General features: G+C 53.5%; 2 protein-coding genes across 3 annotated transcripts in view; both read right to left on the bottom strand.

Moving 5' to 3' along the window:
- Nucleotides 1-476: 476 nt before the first annotated feature.
- PCYT2 (phosphate cytidylyltransferase 2, ethanolamine) lies at nt 477-10579 on the bottom strand. 2 transcript variants are annotated; one of them, XM_005429802.2, is made up of 12 exons: nt 10446-10579; nt 9517-9678; nt 7539-7605; nt 6975-7059; nt 5921-5965; nt 4566-4704; nt 3909-3991; nt 3672-3749; nt 2999-3064; nt 2711-2776; nt 2227-2315; nt 477-1583 (listed from the first exon to the last, which is right to left on the bottom strand). In XM_005429802.2, the coding sequence occupies exons 1-12, from the start codon at nt 10525-10527 to the stop codon at nt 1493-1495; spliced, it is 1053 nt and encodes a 350-aa protein (XP_005429859.1). In that variant the 5' UTR covers nt 10528-10579; the 3' UTR covers nt 477-1492. The 2 variants fall into 2 exon arrangements, with proteins under 2 accessions (XP_005429859.1, XP_030920136.1); XM_031064276.1 differs by lacking the exon at nt 5921-5965.
- Nucleotides 10529-10615, bottom strand: part of SIRT7 (sirtuin 7) — a gene marked incomplete at its 5' end in the record, with an annotated part of 3956 nt that continues 3869 nt past the window's right edge. The window contains one exon of the mRNA XM_031064281.1: nt 10529-10534. Within this exon, the coding sequence (XP_030920141.1) occupies nt 10529-10534 (6 nt within the window). The remainder of the gene's footprint in view (nt 10535-10615) is intronic.

Here is a 10615-nt window from a genome sequence, read left to right as displayed (position 1 = left end):
TACCCCGTGGAGTGTGCGGGGGCTGAGCGGGGCTGGGGCCCTGGGGTGACAATAAACGTGCTCGGGATGGCTCTGTCTGTCTGTCCTTGCTGGGGAGGGGCGAGCCCACCCAGACCTGGGAGCTCAGGGCTGCTGAGCCCTCCAGCCCCTCCTGTGGGAGCTGCAGGGCCAGCAGGGACAAGGGGCTCCTGCCTGGCCCATGCTCATTAGGGTACCATGCTCATTAGGAACAAAGCCAAGGAGACCCCCCCAGTCCCACCAGTGCCCCTGGCTGCAGCTCTGACACACGTGGACCTGCCCTGCTGTGCCAGCCAGAGCCCAGGAAGGGCCAGCAGGGTGAGTGGTGGCTGCCCTGCTGTGCCAGCCCCTGTGCCACGGAGCCTCAGGGAGTGTGGGGCTCCCTCTCAGGAGCAGGGCACGTGTGCCCTGTGCCCCCTCCTGCTACCTGGGCTCCAGCCCCAAAAACACCAATGCACAACTCTTCAACATTTTATTAATGATCAGCAACAAAAGTTTACAAGAGAGAGGACACCAGACACAGCCTGGCAGGACCATCTGGCACAGTGCAGTGAGCTGCTCAGGATACCCACCCCAGGATCCTGGAATGTCAGAGGCAGAAGGGGCTCACAGCTCAGGACCCATCTCGCAGCCTGCACCTCCCCTTGGAGGCAGCATGCTGCATGTCAGCCATCAGAAACACCCCCAGACCTTCACCTGGCCAGGCCCTGCCCTCAGGTAATCCATCAGCACAAGGGGGGCCCTGAGCACTGTGCACACGAGGCATTGGGTCCTGCTGCCTTGCAAAGGGAGAGCCTTCAGGGGAAAAGATCCCTGTGCCTCGTGTGGAGAAATGCCTGGACCCAGCTCCACCTGCCCCCTCAGCAGCTGCAGCAAAGGAATTGCCCAGGGCAGCTCTGGGTGTGGGCAGGGGCAGGAGCTGAGCAGAGGCAGCACAGTGACCCCCAGCACCTCCTCTGGCAGCCAGCCCCTGGTTCCTGAGCCAGAGCTGCAGGAGGAAGCCCAGGAGCCCTGTCCTGTCCCCAGGCTGCTCTCGGTGCCTGTGCAGCCACCCAAGCCCTGCCCAGGGGCTGCTCTGCAGTGCAGAGCCCAGGCAGGACAGCCCAGGCTGGCAGGGCAGGGGGCACAGGCAGCTCCTCCACTTCCCTCCTACTAAGAGCCAGAAACGGCAGAAGGTAAAAGCACATCAACATGTTAAAACATTAGTTATAATTAAAACATTTTTGTTTTGTCAAATCTCCTCCTGGGAAAAGGGACAGGGACTGATTAACGGAGATAAAACTAGGCAACGGAATCCCAACTCGTTATGTCTGCATAATTAGTGCAGGAGGAGCTAGGACAGCAGAGGGTAGGACAGCACATCCTGCGTGCCAGCAGGGCTGCCCCCCTTCAGGGCTCCTTTCCTGCAGAGCAGCTGCTCTCCCAGAGGGTGACGCTGCAGCTCTCTGTGGCTCACACATGCCTGCTCTGCAGCCTACTGCTTCTCCTGCTCCAGCCTTCTCATGGCCTCCAGCACAGCCAGCTCTTTGGCTTCTTTCTTCTGGTTGCGAGCTTCAAACTCCAGCCTGCAAATACCACACAGTGCCCTGAGAGTCTCATTCACCCATGCTGCTTGTAGACAAAAGCACCTGGAGCAGGGGAGCGTTGCCTTCTATGCTGCTCAGTTCTGAGAGCACTTCAGAAACCCCCCAGGACCCCCAGAGCCTCTCCCAGAGCTTCCCATGGCTGCTGCCAGCACTCTGCAGCCCTGCACTCCCACACTGGTCACACAGACTTCCTTCTCCCTCTGTGGAAGAAGCTGCTATTCCATTCTTGGGCTGTCCTGGGTGTTGTAACACCAAAATCAAATTTATCACAGATGTGAGCCAAGGTGCTGAAAGAAGGACTCAGGCCTAAAAGACCAAAGCTCTGGAAGAAGCAACATGCCCTTTCCCCTGGGACACAGCAAAGGAAATTTATCATTAAAGGAGAAAACCAATAAATGTGCAGTGCAGCACGTTCTGACAGAGCAGAGTTCAGCTGTTCTCTTCCCTGTACAGATTGATGCAATCACATTTACAGCCTGCCCAAGCCATGAAAGAGCAAGCCAAGTTTGCTGCTCTGTGCCTTCAGACAACACCTTCTCTCCCTGTTTGGTCCCACCCATCAGTCCCCAGACACTCTGGAGGGAACAGTACATGACAGAACCAGGAGATAAAGAACTCCAACCTGTTCTTGATGATTCTTTGCACAATTAGATCTGTGGTGAGATTGCTGCCACTGTCCACCAGCTGGAAAATGCCACGTTGCTTTGGTTCCTGCAAACAGACACAGACAGGGCTCTGAAAACCCGCGGGACCTGGGTGTGCAGCTGAGCTGAGCTCAGCCGTGGCAGGGTGACAGGCAGGATGCACAGTGAGGCACAGCAAACACTCGCTGAAAGCAAAGCTCCACATACACAGGAGCTGCCCAGCACAGAGAGCAAAGGCACAGGATTTCTCCCTCTGCCATGAAGGCATCAGGAACAGGCAGAGCAAAGCAGTGCTTGGGAGAGAGGAGCTGCTGGGAATGGTTTACTGACTGCTGCACGAAGCTGCCCTCAGGGGTGGATGAAAAGCTGCCAAAGCCTCCTCTGCAGTACCTTCTCAGTCCAGGAACACAACCAGAGCCAGGCTCTGGCTATCAAATGCTGACAAAGCAACTGGCACTTTACCTCATATGGATCAGAACCGTCCTTGTCCGGCACCACCTCAGTCATCCCATGACAAACAAGTGTTACCTGAAGGAGGACACAAAAGTCACTGATAAGATCCAAAAGATGACAGGGACACTTCCTGCCACTACTTCCACTGAGCAGGGCCTGGAGACCAGCAAAGGCACCCTCCTGCACAGCCTGGCAGTCCCAGTGTGAGCAGGACACTCCCTCCTTGCCCCCCTGTGCTGTCCTGCACCACTTCAGCTCCCCACACATCTCCATGTCCATCCGTGTGCAAGGACTCACCCTGAAGTGATCCAACAGATCAGCAGTGACAGCGTAGGGAGCTCCAATCACCACCTCTGAGACATACTGAAAAAGGAACCAGGTAGAGTCCACATTTAAAAAAAACCCATCAAACAAAAACCCAAAACCCATGAAACAAAAACCCAAAACCCAATCCCAAGCCAGAAGCCAGCTGCTTCTTAAAGAGACCCGAGCAGGTCACCTGGCTACAGTCAGAAGTTCAAATAAGGGAACAGAGAAGTGGCTTCAGCAGCAACTGGTTGTCACACAACAGCTTTTTGTTGCTCTACAGAATGTCCTTTCTGTGCCTATAGAGCAAATCCAAAAGTTAATTGCTCCAGGCACACGTTTCTGGGGCTCCCTACGATTTTGTCCCAGGCATTTTCTCCCCTGCTGCAGGGAGCAGAGTTTTCTAGTGGCACCTGTCTGACCACACAGCTCCCTCTGTGGCATCCAGCCCTGCCACTGCCAGCAGAGCAGCTGGATGGGGCACAGCTTGGATCAGCCAGGATGGCACAAGAGCCCAGCAGAGCCTCCCAAGAGGATCAGCACCTCTGGCAGCCTCAAGTGATCTTGTCTGTCTTCTCAGGGCACACCAAGGAGCTCATGCAAGGAGCACAGGTGACCACCAGCAGGCTCTGGGCAGTTCTCAGAGTGCAGAGACACCACTCACCCTGCAGGCCAGGACACTGAGGGTTCTCTCGTGGATGTTCATGATGGGATAGTTCTTCCCTTTGTAGCGATTCACCTCCTAGGGCAAAGCACCAGGCAAGTCAGAGGGAGGCAGAGCAACTCTGTTCCCTCCTCTCTCTCCCACAATGACATCCCAGTCCTGTCTCTGGGAGCACAGCCTGCCTGGCTCAGAGAACAGGCCCCAGCTGCTCTGCCCTGGCACAGGTTCCACACGAACCTGATCGAAATGCAGCCCAGCAATGATGTAGGGCTTCTCTGCCAACTGGTGAACCTTCTCCAGGAAATCCACGTGGCCAACATCTGCAGATCTGTTTAAGGAACTGAAGCTCACGTGGAAAATAGAGGAAGGAAGACAGAAATAGAGCCACCCAAAAACGACAGTGGGAGACAGGAATCTCTAGGATTTTATTCTTGCACTACTTATTGCCTACTTCCAAGAACAGCTGCTGCCTCCCTCCTCAGGTTCCACTGGTTCTGGGCAAAAGCCAGAGACTTTTTCAGCTCCACCTTACATGGACTCAGCTTTGCCTCTATCCAGAATTTCTGCTTGTCCCAGATGTTCTGGCACAAAGCCTGCCCCAGGAACAGCATGTCAGCTCCAGGTGCTGTTTCAGCCAGTCTGCACCACAATCACTGGAGTGTGGAGTCTGCCTTCCTGAAATCCAACAGCCACAGATTACTCCACACAGGAGCTACAGCCTCTTTCTCAGCATCCTGTGACTAAGAAACTGCCAGGAAGAACTCACTTCTGACTCCTCCCTCACGTGCAGCTACAGAAAAGGAAAAAGAATGAGGCAAATATGCAGTGTGGTGCCTCCCAACATGAGAACATCAGGCAAAGAGCACTGGTGCAACCCTAGAGAGTCAAGGATACGGAACAGGTCGAAGGCTCCGGCCACGTAGATGATGGTGTCTCCTGGCTGTGGCTCCTTCCCTGATGCAAACTGGATGATCTTCTGGGATGTCTGCAGGAACTGCGAGACACCAGTCCAGGGACTGTGACCTTTGGGCCCCTGTGGAAACATACACCAGACACAGCTTCTTTTCAGGCTCTGGGAGGGGGTTTGGACAACACACAGTGCTGGGCAATCTGCTCATCTGAATTTGCTGGCAACTGTAACAACTCCCAGCGCCTTGGACTCTCTACATTCCTGGCATCGAGTGTTCAGATAGTTTCACAAAAGCCCTTTATGCCCTGTCTAAATCATCACCTCAGCAGACAGCTCAGGAGATGCCAAGAAGAAAGCTCAGGAAGGAGGAAAACAACAGGGCAGGTTTGAATTTCCATGAGAAGCAAGACGTGCTCGGGAGACAACACCGACCAAGCTATGCTCTGCCAGCCCCAGGGCACCTGCCTGGCCCTCAGCTCTGGGACAGAGCTCGGTCCCCACCACGTGGCAGCTCTGCAAACAGCCACAAGTCACCTGCTCTGCCACCCAAAGCTGCTCCACAGGACTTGGCAGGACACACACGCTGCCGCTGAGGCCAGAGCAGGCCCTGCAAAGGGCAGCACGCAGACAGCTCAGCTGTCAGGGTCACCCAGGGTACCCAGTGCCCTGAGCCCTCCTACCCAGATCCAAGCCCCAGGAAACAGCCATGCTAGAGCAATATGCCCCAAAACACCTACTCAAAACCCCCAAAATAGCGGGGAACTAAGGAAGATTCAGACAAGTCAGCAAATCCCCTGTGAGTAAAAAAGACTTGCTCAAGCTGCTGGTGCAGCTCATTCAGCAGGGACAATCCAGCTGGAAATAAACAAGGCTGGCTCCTTAGGAGCAGTGTGAGCCCCAGGCTGGAGCTGGCAGCTGGAGCACCGAGAGGGCTGTGCTGCCCTGGAGCTCTGCAGCAGTGTGGCCACACCTGCTGTGTCCACACCTCCCACAGCACCTGCAGAACAACACAAGCACTGAGAGGAGCAGCCAGAGGCTGTCCCAGGCTGCAACCACGGGCACTTGGGAAGTGGCAGGAAGGAATTTACAAGCAAGGAAGGAGCCCAGCAGAGGCTCAGAGGGCACAGCAGCCCTGTGGTCCCACTCAAGGACAGGCTCATGCTGCCCTGTGCCACACCTGCCCATCGCACCCACTGGCATGTGGGGACAGCAGACGTTCACTGAGACATTACTGCTACATGTGGGAGGACAAACAAGCCTGCAACAGGCCAGAAAGCACACTGGGAATCCTTCTCAGGCAGGACAACAACCAGACGTCCACGACCAGAACTCACATTACCTTCCCAAAGTTGTCAGTGTGCTTCCGATAGTCTAGGTCCTCATCCTGAAGGGAGATAAAGAGTCAAAATGTTTAAGCACTTGCACAGCTCATCCAACCAAGATATGCTTGTGTGTGGGAAGTGCTGGGAAGGCCAGGCTCAAACGCACACCAGGGATCCGTGGCACTGAATGCTGCCAAACTGGTTAATACCTAAACCAGAGTCCTGTCCCAGCATGAGTCAGAGGAAATGTGTCCTTATCTGATCCCAGCTTGGCACTGCCAGCAAAGGTGGTTCTTGCCCAACTTGCAGCCCCAAGAGTGCTGCACAGCTGCATCCTCCCTCAGCCCAGCAAGCCCCTGGCAGGACAGCATCCCTTTTCCTGCCAAAGACCCTCACAAGAGGCAGGCTCAGGTACCTGCAGCAGCCAGCAGCACCGGGCAGATCTCGCTGTCAACTCCTGTACTACAGCTAAGCCAATTTAACAGCTCAGCACACCAACATATCTCCCTCTGTCCCTCAATTCGCCTGTGGGTCACTTGTTTCTGCAGTTACCCAGGTGATTCTGCTCCCAGATTCCTTCATTACTCAGTAAATTCAACTCATTACCTGACATAAAACCACTGAATTTACTTTTCCCTGGTTTGGTTAGCTCCCAGCCAGAGAGCGCTGAGGAGACTCAAGAAAGGTCTGATTAGACTAGAGACAACAGAAGGCAGAAGCATGAAGCTCAGTGGAAAGGCAGAGGAGTTTCTAACTCTGGCAGCACCCGGCTGACAGATCAATGTGCCTGCTCTGTGTTGTTTCACCCTAGGAGGAGTCATGGGCTTGCCTGCAGCTCCCCTAATGTTCCAAGGCCCACCCTGATCATGAGGCACCAGAGTCTGTCCCATCACAGTGTGATTTCAGACACAGTGAAGCAAACATGAGCAGGTTGTTTTGCTGCCACTGCCTGTTCTCCAAGCAGGAGCCAGGCCCAGGAGCTCTGCCCCTCCATTCTGCTCCATGTGGGGCAGCAGAGGGAAGAGCTGTTCATGCCCTGTGCCCCACCTCCCCCCAGGCCCCCTGACTCACTATGTTGCTGTGGTGGGCCTTGGTCATGAGCAGCATGCGGCCAACAAGGTCAGTGGTGGACACGCCCTGGGTGCGTTTGCATTCTCTGCAGGAGACAAGCAAAGGATGAGGCAGAAGGCACAGGAGCAAAGGCTCTGTCCTCCCAGCACTGCCACAGGGCACCTGTGACACCTGACAAACCCAAACCAGGGGCTGTCCTCCTTAGCCTTCCTTCTCAAGAACAGGATTTATTTGCTGAGCCTCGGCATCATCCTCACACCACAGCCACTGCTTGTGTGAACGCTTCCCTCACCCAGGCTGCCCACCAGAGCCAGCTCTCAGTGAGGCTTTAAACCAGAGCCAGCCTCTGCCAGGAACCAGATAGCCCCATTGGGCAGGAATGACTGCCCCCCTTCTCTGAAGCCAAAATGCTGGCAGCAACTGAAGCTCTGACACACATACAGCCAAATTCAGGGGTGACCTGAAGAATGGTATGTTTCATCTGACTTCCCTTCAAGGCACAAAGTCTAACCCTAACCCAGAAACTCTGCCCAAAACAAGATAAACAGGTAAGCAAGAGGTTACCTGTATCGCCCTGCTGTCTTTACTTCCTCATAGGTGTCCTTGCCATCGATAGTTAAGGTGATGTCATCTGCAGAGAGAGAAAAGCCTCAGAACTGGACCCAAGCTCTCCTGCACAAAAGCAGCAGCTGTGCAGGTCCCACACGCCTACAACTCTGCAATCCAAATCCCTGTGCATCCACAGGGGACATGTCCTGTGCCTCACAAAGATGTCAGGGGTTTTTAAGACTACTGAGTTTGTGGAGACAGGGATATTCCTGGACATTAACACCATCACCCATCTGGTGCACTGCTGGGTGCCCTGCAGCAGCAGGCACAGCCGATTATTGTCTGAATGACAACAAACAAGTGCTATCTGTATCAATGTTAAAAATGAACCTTTTAGCTCTTCTGGGACTGGTTTTAACGTTTGGTTCATGTTACAAGTTTTCAGTCAATGAAACAGTTAACCCAGTGGAAAGTTCTTCCTCTCACTGGCTGCACTCCCACAGTGACATCCAGGACCCTTCCACAGAGGCCATTCTGGCTCATCTCTGGCACATGGCTCCCAACTCCCCCTGCAGAAACACCTCTCACACTTTTGGGGATGGTGCAAAGCCTTCACAAGCTGGTTTCCCTTTGCCAAAAGAGCCAGAGGGCAGCCCTGAGTGTGCCCACACAGAGGGGTGCCTCAGTCCTGCTCAGTTCCCTAAAACCCCACAGCCTCCCCTCAGGGCACAGCCTGGCGTGCCAGGAGGGCACACACAGCCGGGCACACACAGCCGGGCACACACAGCAGGGCTGCTGTCACCACCTCAGGTAAGCTCAGCTATTTCCAAACTCAGCTTTTGCACAAACACAGCCTGGCCAAGCTGCTGGTGCAGGGTGTTGCTCGGAGAAGCACGGGATGATTGCAACAGGTCAGCAAGTGGCAGAGGGGACAAATCCAAGCAGCTGGAGCAGGGGCCATGGGCACTCCTGCGCTGCCATAACCCCTCAGCACCTGAAGTTAATGAGGAATTTGATAACCACTCCATCCACGTGAAAAAAGAATATTTATCTTCTAAAGATTAAGGATTTATTTACACTTTGTGAAATACTTGGCTTATCAACAGCAGGTGGCTGGGATCAGATGAGAGATACATGAAATGAGTGCAAAGACTAACCCCGGGAGGGATCACGTACACCAGACACGTTCAGGGCAGGCAATGAAGTTAATGAGGAATTTGATAACCACTCCATCCACGTGAAAAAAGAATATTTATCTTCTAAAGATTAAGGATTTATTTACACTTTGTGAAATACTTGGCTTATCAACAGCAGGTGGCTGGGATCAGATGAGAGATACATGAAATGAGTGCAAAGACTACTCCTGGTCAAAGTAACAAAATTGCTTCAGAGGGGCAGGGAAGAAGGGCTGAGGCTTAATGAGCATTGGCAGCAGCCCAGGAAGGGACAGAGTCCCAGAGCAAGAACATTTCCTCAGAACACTGGTTCTCTTTAGCAACAGTACACCGAAAAGTGTTCACACTAAGAACTAGGTCTCTGGCCACAGTCAGCTGAGCCACTGAACAGCTTATCAGCTGGATAAAGAGAGAAGCTTTTCAGATCTAACCTTGTCCCAGGATAAGTAGAAATAAACATGGTTGTATTTCTGCATGCTTTCCTTTTCAATAGTGTTTTTCACACTTAAGTTTTGTAAATGGCTTTCCCATTTGCACAAATTTCTGCTGGTGCTAAGGGCAACCTCGGGATAATTTTAAATGACACATTTACCTGTGTAAGTTAAAACCAAGGGCCCTGGCTACTCTCGAGATTCTGAGCACACTGATGTTTCTCCAGACCACGAGACCAGAAGCAGCTGTGCTGCCCAGTGCAGGTGTTGAGAAGGCAGAGCTCTGCAGGTAGCCCTGACCCTGCTGGTTTGCAGCAGGGCACCTGGAGCACACCTGGAGCCCCCAGGGGCTCAGGTTAGCACAGCCACTGCCCCATCCCCACTCACCCCCATGCACGCAGAAGTCACAGCTGTACTTGTCCAGGGTCTCCAGCGTGGTGACGTAAGGAGCTCCAGGAGCAATCTCATCCACCCACTTGATGGCCTGAACCATTTTGTACCTCTCCTCTTGTGTAAAGACGGGGGGACCCTTGTGCTTGGCAATCTCCTCTGGGGGAGAAACAAAATTCCAGTCAGAAGCATGTCCTGCAGCTACAGTGACTCTCAGTCACTGCCCCTCTCATTTCATGGGCAGGTGAACTTCACTGCAGGCTTATCCTCAGATTTGGATCAGTCTCTGGTAGCAAAGGAAGCCCCAGATAGATCAGAAAATATTTTGATTCGGTTGCATTTCCTAAACATTTAACAAGGGCCCTGGAATTCACTCAGGGGGCAAAAGGTTTCAGTGCTTCCCTGTACCCAGATACTTCTTCCTGAGGGGATGAGCTGGGCCTCCCAGCATCCCCCCAGGAGAAATTGCCCTCTTAAGCAGTAACTTCATACTACACCTGGTTCATATTGGAAATTCTGCATCCACAAACCCATTTAAAATACATCTTCACGTGCCAGAACTTGTTTCTGGCACTTAACTTCCAGATTGCCTTGAAAAGAGTTTTCTCCACAAGGTAATTTGTTTTGAGACATAAATTCTGCACCTCCTACCAGCAAAAGGAGACTGATTTTCAGCTGTTTCAACTGTTTTTATAGCACGGAAGACAGATTAACTCTTGGAGCCTGCAAGACCTGAGCCACCTAATCCTCAGTCCAAAAGTGTGACGGGGTAACTCCACTCCTAGAGAAGGGACATCTTTCTCTCGGAGGTTACTGATCCTGGAGCAGATGCAAGATGAAGCCTGACCCTACCAGGAACTCTTGGGGCTAATGCTGCTGGGCAATCTGAGGGGCTGCACGAGAGGAATCCTGGTAAAACCTCTTACCATCGGTGTGGACCCCAACGATCAGGTAATCGCCCATGGCCCGTGCCTGGCGCAGCTGGTTCGAGTGGCCATAGTGCACCATGTCATAGCTGCAAAGAGAAGGACCGGCTCAGCCGGGCACCCCGGCACGGTCCGGGCGAGCTGCCCCAGCTCTCTGCTGCCGGGCAGGG

This window comes from Geospiza fortis, unplaced genomic scaffold (genome assembly GCF_000277835.1).
Source record: "Geospiza fortis unplaced genomic scaffold, GeoFor_1.0 scaffold261, whole genome shotgun sequence".
Classification (NCBI taxonomy): Eukaryota; Metazoa; Chordata; class Aves; order Passeriformes; family Thraupidae; genus Geospiza; species Geospiza fortis.
Note: the sequence above shows the minus strand (reverse complement) of the source record. Positions and strands in the feature narration are given on the sequence as shown.